The sequence below is a fragment of the Pezoporus occidentalis genome, unplaced genomic scaffold (assembly GCF_034315485.1).
Source record: "Pezoporus occidentalis ecotype Australia unplaced genomic scaffold, CSIRO_AGI_Poc_V1 ctg117, whole genome shotgun sequence".
In the NCBI taxonomy this organism is placed as follows: domain Eukaryota; kingdom Metazoa; phylum Chordata; class Aves; order Psittaciformes; family Psittacidae; genus Pezoporus; species Pezoporus occidentalis.
Window position 1 is genome coordinate 1713667 of NW_026912961.1, and position 13856 is coordinate 1727522.

The 13856-nt window shown below is 38.7% G+C and overlaps 1 protein-coding gene across 6 annotated transcripts in view; it reads right to left on the bottom strand.

Moving 5' to 3' along the window:
• NTRK2 (neurotrophic receptor tyrosine kinase 2) overlaps positions 1-13856 on the bottom strand; it is a 212624-nt gene that overhangs the window by 158304 nt on the left and 40464 nt on the right. For all 6 annotated transcript variants that reach the window (XM_062640442.1, XM_062640451.1, XM_062640460.1 and 3 more), the window contains exons 6-9: positions 10069-10205; positions 7037-7169; positions 5554-5853; positions 651-683 (exon numbers count right to left, since the gene is read on the bottom strand). In XM_062640442.1, coding sequence (XP_062496426.1) covers positions 651-683; positions 5554-5853; positions 7037-7169; positions 10069-10205 — 603 coding nt within the window. The remainder of the gene's footprint in view (positions 1-650; positions 684-5553; positions 5854-7036; positions 7170-10068; positions 10206-13856) is intronic.

A 13856-nucleotide genomic window follows, 5' to 3' on the forward strand; every position in this document is an offset into this window, starting at 1 on the left:
CTAGTGCACACTGACTTTCACTAGGTACAGACCAAAACATTTCACCTAACTAAAAAAACTAATGTGAAGTGCGTGTCATCAAATCTTCTGGCACACACTCAGATATCACTGAGCTGATGGTCTGCTTATGCAAGAGAGATTAAGGGAAGGTACAAATGAGTGGACAGAGCAAAATAAATTGCCTACAGGAAAACTTACTTGCCAACCTCATTTTTAAGTGGGATTTAGGGGCACATTTTTGGAGGCAAAACAAGTATGGAATCACCCCTGAAAATAATTAAGTTATATAAGGAGAAATTGCCAACTCTCCTTCCTCCAAGAAATGTCTCCAAAGGGTTCATGAAATCTCATTTCTGTGAGCTACATCAGACAGCTGTCATCCTACGGGATCAACTGCAACCATTAGTAGCAGTGGATTTATGCTTCTCCTAATGTGAAAAAAAGCAGCAGAGTAAGTAAAATGTCATATTGCACTCATGTATCTTAAATAATACAAGGCAGGAGAAGAACCAAAAATACAAAGTACCTTTCATAACTGTGATATAATATGTGCTATTTCAATTTAACTGAGCCTGACAGTCAATCTTTTAATGGTTTCAGTTTCTTCACTTCAATCATTAAAGAAAAGAAAAAGGAAAGCAAATATATACCATAAACGTCTGGATCCACAATTGGGCCACTACCTGTACATGGAGAAAAGAAAAAAAAAAAAGAGAAGAAAGAAAAATCTTTGTAAATAGATTGTAAATGCTGGAAGAGCAAGAGTTTCTTCAGGAACTGTTCTCAGAGTTGACATGTTATTTGCAATAGCAATGATACCTACCCAAATGCAAAGCAACATCAATGTATCACATTACCTGCTTACCAGATAACTTTCACAGCAATGTTAGACCCAAAGGTTATTATTTTGCTCCATGTAAAACAGCTACTGGCACTAGCTCTGGCAAAGGCAGATATATTTCCCAACTGTGCAAAATTTTGCTTTCTGCTAGTAACATGTATATGGAGTAAGCGCAACAATTACTATTGTATAACTGTTGAAAAATCAATAGTAAAATTCTTCCTGACTGTAGGTGGAAGCAGATTTCAGTGAGCATTATCACTGACTTTCACCTGGTCCAAAAATTTTGCTATTAAGTCAGTGTGAGAACAAGCCAGTTTAGCTGTGAGCTGGCAAGTTAAGAGCTAGAGGTAGCAATGACCTAAACAGCACAGTTTCATCCGCTTTGTAGAAGGATGTTTCTGAAAGCCAGCTGCACAGCTGATACACAGTCAGAAGTCTTACCAGAAGAGCCAGATGTTTCAGAAGCCAGGCTTTATACAAACAAATAGATACCCATCTAGTCAACAGTTTTCTAAATTTTACTAGTTCCAGTTGGCAGCTTTTCCTAATTACTGAACATATGTAAGGCTGAGCACATACGTGAGTATAATGCACACAACGCCTACTGAAATTAGTGCATTATACTACTATTTGAACTTTGAGAGATACTTGTGCTGTATTTCAACATACCCTTCATTCTGGTCTATAATGTATTCATAGCACAGTTTATGTGATAGGCTCCTAATCAACTCTTTCATATTGTTACTCTTTGCTGGTTTGGAAATAAAACTAACATAGCTAAAATCTCTAAAGATTAATCAAACTTCAGAATGTCTAATTGTTTACAGTACTATACGGTAAATCCATAGCAGCAAATCCAGGCATTATTCTGCCATGAAGCCACTGTGAAGTATGACCAGAACACCATTGTTTCTACTTCTGTCAACAGTGTGACAATCTGTACTTAAAATATCGAACAGAGTTGCAACCTATTTGCGGAAGAGCAGCAGATAATTAGGTATATTTTAAAATGCATTTGAAGATATTCTAGTATCCAAAGACAAAGGTTAATAGACCCCATGAGAACTGTTATGTAAATTTTCAGAAATAAATAACAAATGAAGTAAACTTGTAATAGCTGTCCTCAAGCAACATCTGACCAGGGTTTTCTGTCCGTAAAAGTTCATGGATTCAGTTTTTCCAGTATAAACATCCACCTGCTGAAAGACAGTATTCTAATTCACATTCTGTAATCTCGAGGGGAAAGAGAACAACAAAAATATTCTCAGGCATCTACTCCTGAGTTAAATGGCAACTTTTTTGTTACTGTTTACTGGAATAGCAATAAACTAACCAGATTAGTTTAACCCCCTAACTCCTCCTAGGGATATAAACTAGAAAGTCATAAACTCCATTCAAATACTTTTTATATAACTAAATACTCCACTTCAAATAAATTTGCAAAAAATAAGATGCTGGAAAACCACCAAATTTCTATTCAGTATTCCATTCATAGAAATGTATCTACTCAATTTAACAAAACATCTGTTGAAGCTACTCTAACATTAAACTTCACCACAGTCATTTTGTACATTTACACACAATTATTTTCAACGCAAACAAAGAACAACATTGTTGTTTTGGTCTCTGGTAGAACAGGTTGTTGCATAAATAAACTATAGAGACACTTATCCTATTCACTCATCTTTATAAGCTATATCAACTACAGTTGGTTTGCTCGCTTCTTTCTTCATAAAGTTAACATTTCAAAATAAAGCAGCAGCAGAAGAGTCAATCCAAAAACATACTTCTGCAGAACAGCCCCGTGTTGTTATGCCGCACAAGCAAGATGTGACTTCTAAGGCATATTTAACATATTCTTTTAGTTTGACAAGATGTATGTGACTTGGATTCCTTCATATGAATTTTAGAGTACAGAGCTGGAAGATTAATAAACTTAATTAAAAATACTTAGTATTGGTAAAAAACTCTCCCACATTTATTAGCTGTTTTGGATCAACTATGAGAACAGCCTCCAGAATTTTTTGCTTACTGTTTGCTGCAGTGTAATCTAAAATAATCAAGTTATCCTCAGCAAGAAGAACTTTACAGGAATCCAAGAAGTTTAGAGACTAAACCTAGTTTAAAATCCAGCTAATAGGATATGAAATTTATTCTTCCAGGCCTTCATATCTAAATGAAAGTCGTAATTTACAACATTAATTGTAACTCAATCTATATTTCATTGTGGTATATGGTTTCCTCTCATTTATGCCTGCACCCTTGGACCAGTGAAAAATGTTCTGCAGGTAGCATGCTGGAAGTTGAGTGCATCTTAGCACAAAACACGTCATTATGTTTCATGAAACTTTGAAAGTGGAGTATTACACTGCTGATGACAGAACATGCTTCAGACTTACTTGTATTTAATCTAGATAGACATATGGATTATAGGTGAGGTGGGGATTTTTCTCTATTCCTTTTGTTTTTACCTTCAAGCATTTGCCCGTAAGTGATGCAATAACCAGAGAATCAGTTTAAAGCTCAGTGAGTATACCCCACCCCATGAAACATCAGGGCTGGTATTTAATTCAGTCAGGAAAGCATGGAAACGAATATAATATCAGGGTGTGGGCCTTAATCTTCATGCTTCATTGTACAATATGTGGGCCAGAAGAAGAAACTACACAGTAGCGACAGCAGTGAAAAAGCCTTTTAAGGGTTTGAAAAAGCTTGACAGTGCTTTAAATAGTAATAGTTTAAAATAAAAATTGTAATATGATGCACAGAGGATTCTGGTTTCTTAACATTTGCTTTTATGCCAGGTTCAGTGGAGGAGACAACAAAGTTGTGATGTTTTCTAAAGTTCAGTGGCATGATTCTCATAGGGAAAAAATAAAAACAATATTGAGGAGGCTAAGTAGATAACCAATTTCCCTTGTTAATTTTTAAGACTGGTTTTGTGTCATCCATTACGCATGAATTGACTTCTAGTCCAGTTACATCCTGTCTGTACATAGTCCAATTTCATGTATAGTGTTTTTGTGAGAGATTATTTTAGGAGATTTACATTCCTTATGACTGTAAAGAGGATGGAACAAACAAACAAACAAACAAATAAATAAATAAATAGTGCTGTCTTTCTAATTTAGAGGATACCTACAGTTCTATTTACTGATTTAAAAGGTCACAACTGGGAAATTTTCAGTATATAGGGGAGAAGGGATTTGGATTAAAGACAAAAAATTATAAATTCACCCAAATGTGTTACAGGAACTGGTATTCTGTTAAGAAAATGCAGCTAGGTTTATATTAAATAATCAGGATGTAAGAGAACTTCCACTGTACACAGAGCATGCACGAGATGAAATGTTTTACAGAACCGTTATAATGCAGTATTACAGGATGCCAGTAGATGAAACCATGGCATGTTTCTGTAATGGGTCTATTTAAGGAAGAATTCCAGGGGAAAAAAAAGAGGAGAGTAGCACTAAGGGCAGCAGCAGTAAATAAAGCCTGGTTATATGAGTTCTTCACCTTCTCCTTCTAGGGGTGAGAAAGCAAAAGACCCTCCATCTCTGCCTACAGCAGACTGAACTGACAGAGAATAATGTTAAACTCAGACCACATTTTTACTGTCTGTAGCCTGCAATGTGTGAGAGAGAATTTAAATATTCACTTCTTTATTCCTACTAGATAACCTTAGCACTACACACTGCTGTTTCAAAAAGGAGGGCGGCTATTTATATCTCACGGCTAAAAAGCCAAAGGTACACAGATGCTCATATTTTCAGATATGACTGTGCAATTATTTGCGCAGAAACATGTCTTTATTTCCACTCCAGCTGTGCAAGGTCTACTCAGAGTTTTTTCCACATACAGGAATATGCTTATATGTATGTCTTCTTACGGTCACTTTACATATGGTTTTAAAGATGTGGGAAAAGATCAAACCACAGTGAACATCAATCACTTACAGCAATCCCCACAGTTCAATGAGTTAATCCACCTTGAGCCTGCTCACAGAGAATTTAGGAGGCATGAGGCAGAGCCTTTCGAGCAATTGAAGATGCATATATTTACCAGGAACCATATTGAATATAAATATTCCTAGGCGTGTGGGTGCCCAGCCTCTGTTGAAATGAACGGGAACTGGATGTTGCAATGCCTGTGAGGATCTGAGACCTTGTCCATCCTGCCTCTGTGCTACTTGTTTTCTCCCCAGCTCCCGCTGGTGTCCTAAACAACATACTATCATGAACTCACTGGACTGCACTATTGATTTTGCAACAAGGCACTAGATGGTCATTGCCCATGCTCTTGGATACATGGCCTACTTCCATCTGCAGGTAGTGCAGAAAACTCATGGAGTGGCTGAATTGGCACTCAGTGCTTTCCATGATCAGAACTGAGGATTGAGAAAACACTTCGGAAACAGCAACCTTTTCTTAGCCATAACTAGCACTGAGGATGGTTGCTCATAAGGAGGATTTACAGAGCATTAGCATGGCCTCCCTTGAGAAGCAATAAACAAGAAGAAAATGCTCAAGCAAAACATTATCTTACAGCTAATCTTTAAGACAGTCATTCAGAGAAGAGAAAAAAAAAAAACAAAAAACAAAAAAAAAACATATAAAAAGCTTCCTCCAAAATAGCTAAACTGGCCAGAAGAACCGTGTCCACAGTCTCATAGGTCTGCAATTGCTAACATGGAAAAAAATTATACTCACCGTCTCCAGGCACTGACATGAAATGAGCATCAACCCGTTTTTCATCCTCTCCATACTCATTCTTTGCTAGTAAGGTATAAGCACCATTATTCAGGTGGGTAGGATTGTCCAGCTGAAGGCAGCCATGGTATTCACTTTGATTGATAACGTGTATTTTAGTACAGATGTATTCAGACTCATTCAGTATAGCCCCTTCATAGAACCACTGCAGTGTGGGCTTAGGGTTCCCTTTCACAGTGAATGGAATACACCAGTGGTGGTCCGGGGTTGGAGATTCAATAAATGTGATATTTGGTGCAACTGTATTGGAAAAAAAAGAGAGAGGAATATCAGAATATTTTGAAAAGTTGGCCAAAAGCAATTGATACTGGAAATATATTCAGCTAGGAATCCAAACTTCATATTATTTTCCTCACAGAATCAGAGCCAGAACAGATGACTTAATTCTCTGGATTCTTCTGTCAGAGAAAGATGATTTTCTACTATGCATTTTCTCATTCTTTGCTCAAACCTGTTAAATGCCTCAAGTTTACAGACTTGTTCTCTTTCTCTCAGGAGATTATTCCAACACCTTGCCCATTATTTCATTTTTGGGAAATTTTCCTTGATATTTGTTCTTAACTGAATTCAATTTCATCTAGTTATACTCCCTTTTATTACTCATAACAGTGCCAAGCTCAGAATCTCATTTACACTGTTCAAACATTTCTAGCTTATATTTCTTCCCATAGCTATTACACATCCAATTTCAACCTACAAACCTACATCCACAGTGACTTTTCTAGTGTACTCTGTCATGAGCACAGGCTGAACAAAGTTTGCCATCTACAAAGTGTTCCATTCCCATCTTCAGTTAAACAGTGTTGCAACTTGTGAAAGCATGCTGTTTAGTTCACATAAAATGAATTCAGGCTGGAGCTTAGATCTAAGAAGCTAAAGTCTCTATGCTACATGTCCCTTCCCCCTTCCTTGGCGCTGACAAATAAGTATATTATTCAAAGCTATGACAAATAAATTTACATCTGGCAGCACAAATGTTGTTCCAAGTGTGCTATTTTTTGCAGTCGTTGCTTTAGATAATAAGAACTTAAACATTTGTAGTGTCATAATTAATTCTATAATCCTTTTCTTGCATTCACACTTCTTAATTCCTAAGACAATGTTTCTGTAAACACACACCATTACAAACCTTCTCACACTGACAGTGGCATTGAGTATTTTGCACTTCAGACCTTTCCTTACGAATCATTCTAACTGGAAGATAAAACATTTAGAAATAGATCTTTTGCTGAACGCAGGGCTGAAAAAGATAAATATAACATCTGCTGGTTGGGCTACTCCCAGCATTAACTGCACTAGATAGTTTACATGCCTGAAGAGCTTTTGTTTCAACAACCTGGGTGCCCAAAAAATATTTATACCCAAAACAGTTGCTGCCAATGCAGTTTCGCTTCAGGAGCTGTATGGAGGCCTGTGTACGTACAGAATACCGTGAGCTCAGCAGAGGCTTGGTCCTCTCCCACAATGTTCTCTGCTACACAGGAAATCCACAGTCCACTGTCCATGGATGAAACATTCTTTATGGTTAGCGAGGCAGGGTTCTTACTTGTGTCACTCTACAAGCGATCAGAAAAACATGTGTCAACTGCAGCATAAAGAACAAGGGAGAGGGAGGAAATCACTGGCCCCACCTGAATGGCATTTTTCATGTCCCATTCCTTTTAGCTGTATTAGTCCACAATTAATCAAAGCTTACTTCAGTGTCTTATCCAAACAGATACAAAACACCTACAAAATCAAATGTAGCCATCATTGGCCGTGGATTCAGAGATCCAGAAGTCCTGCTACAAACTCTGCACTTAACCATTTTTCTGTCTTGTCACTTTCAGTTTCTGCCCTTCTTAATACTTCTCTGACTCTGCAAAAGTATTTTTTTCTCTACCCATACCCTTACTTATCCTTCTTTTCAATTTTATGACTGACTTTCTGATCTGCCTTGAATTTTTTTCTCCTCCTATATTCTGTTCAATCCTTGCTTTACCTTTTGTCTCTTTCCTTTAACCCTTGACATCTCTTCCACTGCTGCCTTCTGAGCTCTATTGTAGCTTGAAAACAGTGTGTCTTCTCTCCCCTCTTTAGCCAAATTTCTCTTGAAAGCTTCTTCTTCTCATGAAACCTTACATGATAAATTACAAACCTTCCACTACCTAAGCTACTGGCCAAATACTGTTGTATGTGTTTAGGCACAGGCTACTTATGGTAAAAATTATAATTCTTAGAAATCTTGTTTCTTATGATTCTTAGAAAGCTCAGTCCCATTTACAGCCTTAAATGCCATACTGAATATGCAGCTATGCAACACTGAATAAAGCTGAACTAAAAACAAAAAAATGAAAAAAAAGACAGCAAAAGATAGCAAAACTGCTTTTTAAAGCAGGCCCTTCATTTGAACACCAAATACTTGCTATTTTATACTTGAATTTTTCATAAAATGCAAGACTATGTTCTTACATAAGAAAGAAACAAAATGCATTCAAAGAATAAATACGAATTAGGTTTTTTTTCAAAAATACTTCTGAGTATTTTTTTTACTGTAGACACACACATCAGTGCTGCACAGAGCACAAACAAATGGCACACTGCACCTGTAAAACCACGGTGGTTTCAGTGGCAGTCAGTGGGAACACTCCTGCATACAGCCCTATGTGATCAGAATTTTGAACCTCAAGGTAACAGCGTAACTCCACTTAAGTTAAACTTCCCTTTGATTTCAGTGTGACGCTAGGGAGATGAGTGGAAAATCAAACACTCCATTACACATTTCTCTATACGCAGCAAAACTCTCAGAGGTGAGCCATGCTCAAAACTGGACTAAAAGCAGAGGGGCTCAATTGCAGCTCAGGGCTGAAATATAGAGCAAGACAAATTTAACCAACATTAACCAGACTATGCGCCAGCACAGAAACTGAGAGCGCACAGTTAGTTTTGCAAGACTAGAGTTTAGTTTCAACTTTGGTAGAACAGGAAAGAGAAACAGGCAGAAGCAGTATAGGAGGTGAAGAAAAGAAAATGCAGAAATTGTGATATGGAAGTGAGAGAAAGGAAAGCAGAAACAATACTCACAGAAAAGGGAAGGACAGTTGTGAATGGCTAATGAGGTTTAACAGGCATTCATTCTTTTGCTACTGAAAAGACTACTGTGTCCCATGTCTATGTCTTTAGCTAGCTTATATTATGAGCGCCTCTGAAATCTCAAGATTAAGTTATGCCAGGACAGAATATTTCTGGAAAGCCTGAAGCAAACTGACCACGGCATTTCACAGATAGGATGGTTAAAAAATTAGGTGATCTCACTTTCTGAACAGGATCCCACATTTGTTTTGGCTTATAACCCCAAAAAAAAAAAAAAAAAAAAAATGAAGAAAGGAAAAGAAAGAGCAGAACTTGGCATGGGTTCCTTAAACTGTTTTAATTTCTTGTTCTTGATGATGACTGATGCCTTTGGATAGTTTTACAGATTAGAGAAAATTTTAAAAATAAAACTAGAGCTCTGCAGAACTCTTTCTTTAGAGAGCTGAAAGACAGGCTAGTCACATTCTATACAGGCCTGATACAACGACCTCAAGGAAGAAAGTACAAAGATCATGAGACCCCAGAGATCCTGCCTCTGCCATACCACAGCACTAATTTTGGAAGCACATATCCCACACTTTGTACAGACCAGGAAGCTTTAGGCAGTCTGCACCCTGATGAATGTAGGAAAGCCAATGACATAAAATTGTAAATAACTGCGGGTCTTACCCACCATGTAAATAATGGCAATTTAAGAAGTTAGAAGCTGCATTTTGAAGATTTGCTTATATGCCTCTCTATCAGAGAAAACAATCATTTTACCTCCATTGTGCACACAATCTAAAATAGGGACACAGAATACAAAGATCTCAGAAAATAAAAATCCCCCTGCCTGGATGATTTTATTGAGGAAACATCTTCATACTTAATTAAAAAAAAAAAATCCATTCTTTTTAGTAAAAATTTCCATTTCTGAGGCTGCCTATTGTTGCTTTGTTTCTTGAAGAAAACTAAGCCACAAAATTTACAACCAAATTCCAATACAGCAAGCTTTTGGCATAAACATGTAATAAAATTAGAGACACAAAGCTTTTTTTTTACGATTAGGTAGATTAGACTTTCTCTGCATGCAGGTGTCAATGGCAATAAGAAAGCCTTCGTGTTTCAACATCCCAAATTTACAGTATTCTCATCTACAAGTGAACAGCTGAAAAACAAAGTGCAAATCACAGTCTCAAGGAGCAAATGTCTGCCACTCTCCAGAAGCCCTGTGGCAGTCACCCTGGATTGAAAGTAACTGGAAAATAAATGTAATCCAAAAATTAATTTTCTATTTCATCTTTTTATTAAAAACTTAGCTAAAGGTGGACATGAAACTTCATTCCATCCTTCAGCAGGTATCCCCTGTCTCTGAATTGTCACGTATTTGAATATGAAACTTACCTCATGGTTTGAAACAAGATTAGTGAGCACCCAGGACACATTAGGAGGTGGCCCACCAGTAGTATCGCAGTACAATGTGATGCTCCTTCCTTCCACTACAGTGATGTTGTAATTGCTTAGGTTTGCTGAGGGTAAGTCTACAGTAGAAACAACAACAAGAAAAAAATCCACATGCATTTGTATTTGATAGAAATAAGCAGCACCAAATTATAAGCAGCCTGTATAAATGCAAGCAAAAACACTGCTAAACCACATATTTGTTGCGCTCAGTAACTGTTCAAGTCAGAGAGCACAATCAGCATCTTTAGAAACATATGAATTTTTAAGTTGGTATGTAACATTCTTCTGCAGCTCCTCTGCTTTATTTCCTAAGAAAACATTACTGCATCTGGAAGTACATAAAGCTAATTATATACAGAAATGTTTCAGGTGGGCAAACAGAAGTTATCCTAACTTCATTTTTTAACTTCAGTGAAAAGAAACCGACATTCTCTTACACTTTAAAACGGGAAAATTAATCTGTTGCTTTGTAGCAGCTACAAAGAAACCTCTATTTTCCACAAACTGACACTGTGGTATTCCCACTGTTCTCCACAACACTATCAGGGAAATCCCATTAGCTCTCAGTATCACACAAGAGTCTGCAGCCGTTTCTCTCACACAGACACAGCTCACAGAGAGCAGGGCAAAAGCCAGATTTTATGTACAAAGTGGGGGACACAGAGCACGGAACAGATCAAAACAGAGGAAAGAAATGACAGAAGAGAAGGTGAAGAATTGTACAGAACTGCTATCCAAGTCACCTCAGTACACTTCACTAATGCCCTCAGGAAAGCAGAAAAGCAGTGAGTGAAATGGTACCACTCACCAGGAAACAAACCCAGACACTGCAAAAATCAGGATTCCCCTTCCATCTCACAGAGCTATAAACCACTCTGTATCTCATTCTTCAGCACTAAAAGCAATGGGAGGTTCCCGAAAAAGTAAGCATATAGAATCATAGAATCATAGAAAGTTTGAGTTGGAAAGGACCTTAAGACCATCTAGTTCCAACCCCTGCTGTGGGCAGGGACACCTCACACTAAACCATCTCACCCAAGGCCTTGTCCAGCCTGGCCTTGAACACTGCCAGGGATGGAGCATTAACAACATCCCTGGGCACCCTGTTCCAGTGCCTCACCACCCTTACAGTAAAGAACTTCCTCCTTATATCCAATCTAAACTTCCCCTGTTTAACTGTCACCCCTTGTCCTACCACTACAGTCTCTAATGAAGAGTCCCTCCCCAGCATCCCTATAGGCCCCCTTCAGATACTGCAAGGCTGCTATGAGGTCTCCAAGCAGCCTTCTCTTCTCCAGGCTGAACAGCCCCAACTTCCTCAGCCTGTCTTCATATGGGAGGTGCTCCAGTCCCCTGATCATCCTCGTGGCCCTTCTGGACTTGTTCCAACAGTTCCATGTCCTTTTTATGTTGAGGACACCAGAACTGCACACAATACTCCAGGTGAGGTCTCACGAGAGCAGAGGGGCGGGATCACCTCCTTCGACCTGCTGGTCACGCTCCTTTTGATGCAGTCAGGATACAGTTGGCTTTCTGGGCTGTGAGCGCACACTGAAGCCAGCTCATGTTCATTTTCTCATTGACCAGCACCCCCAAGTCCTTCTCCGCAGGGCTGCTCTGAATCTCTTCTCTGCCCGACCTGTAGCTGTGCCTGGGATTGCTCCGACCCAGGTGTAGGACCTTGCACTTGGCATGGTTAAACTTCATGAGGTTGGCATCAGCCCACATCACAAGCGTGTCAGGGTCCCTCTGGATGGCATTCCTTCCCTCCAGCTTATCAACCGAACCACACAGCTTGGTGTCATCGGCAAACTTGCTGAGGGCGCACTCAATCCCACTGTCCAGGTCAGCGACAAAGATGTTGAACAAGACCGGTCCCAACACCGATCCCTGAAGGACGCCACTCGTTACTGGTCTCCAGCTGGACATTGAGCCATTGACCACAACTCTTTGTGTGAGGCCATCCAGCCAGTTCTTTATCCACCGAGTGGTCCATCCATCAAATTGATGTCTCTTCAATTTAGAGACAAGGATGTCGTGTGGGACAGTGTCGAAAGCTTTGCACAAGTCCAGGTAGATGACATCAACTGCTCTACCCCTGTCGATCAGGTGTATAGTCATATTCTGAATGCTTACAAAACCATGAAGAATTATAGACTGACCCTCTTCAAAAACAATAGCAGCAATATCAACGGACTTCAGGCACAGAGGACCTCACTTATTTACATAACAAATAATTATGCAACATGCTAGAAATATTGTATCTTTTTTAAAAGATACTGTGCTATCATTTGGAGCTGCTATATTCTGTAAAAAGCCTTTGCCTCCTTTTTGAGGTACGTCTCATCAACTGTTCCAGGTAAGTTTTACCTGCAATCTATCATCTCAAAGTAATTGAGTTTATCTGCTGTGCTGGATATGTATGTATGATCTTGCAATGACTTCTTCTGAAACAATAGTTCTTTTTTGTTTTGCTTTGTTTTTAGCTTTCACCATGGACTTGCAGGCATAGAAGTTCAGCAGAAACTTTTTGCTTATGTAAAAAGTCCCATACAACCAACCATTGAATCAGTATGAACACAGTATGTCTGCTAGATCTTCAACAGAAGCTGTATGTATTGGAAATCTCCCTTTAAGTTTAATTAGTTCAATAAAAATTAAATGAGAGGAAGTACTACAGAAAAGAACACAAATAATTTTCCAGGCAATGCTTTCTTGCCTAATAAGATTTGAAGATCAGTACAAGTATACAATAACTGCTTAGGCAATTCTCCCAGTGCTTTAAGCAGTGCTGTAATATGATTCCCATTACAGGCATCATGGATTTCTTCTATTATGTTCACTTTATAAATCATATGTTGAAGTTTATTGAGACAGAGCTGGACAGTTTGTATGCCTTGATGCAGTAATCTGTTAGCGAAGGTAGCCATCTGCTCTCGCCTGCTGTGAATTCAAATCTCAGCAGTGTCTGTCAACTAGCTGAGCAGGAAATAAAACTAATCTTAGGGAACATTTGGATATTAATTATGCTGGTTAGGGAACAAGGAGAGAAGTAATGAGATCATTTGCTTTATAAAGTTACACTTCCACGCCACCTCTGAAAATCATTCCAACTACTCCTGCCAGACCTGAACGTGTGAAGGGATTAAAGCTTCCCACTTCTTCCTGGCCCTAGCACCTGGGACAAGGTCTACACAACAGATTAGTGTTTCACTATGCAACCCAGCACAGTTCCTACTAACACATTGTTTCACATGAAACCCCTCATGTAAGCAAAATAAAAGCAAGTTTGGTCCCTTAGAGCCCTCTGTTAATAGCTGTTAAGTTCTGAGACAACTGCTTCCTGCAGCATGTTTATTTACAGGATAGGCAACTGAATTTGCTCTGGTACTAACTGGCATTAAACCTGGTACTGGCTCTGAACCAGATCTAGTTTTGGTTTTTTGCGAAAGTCTGCACATGTCACATTGGTGTTATATCTCTGAGGCAAACAGCTACATCACGCTTGTATCCTGCCAGAAGGTTATAAAATAATAGTGCTTATTATTTTATAGATTCCTGAAGTTACACTAAAAAAACAGCTGCAAGACCCAGCTGAAAACACTGCAAGAAAGTAAGAACAGAAAGGAACAGTCACATTACTGTGTGTTCTCTATTACTCCCTTTCCCACTCATAAGAGAAGTGAATGGGAAACACATACAAGAACTGTCTTAGGATGTTTTTTTTC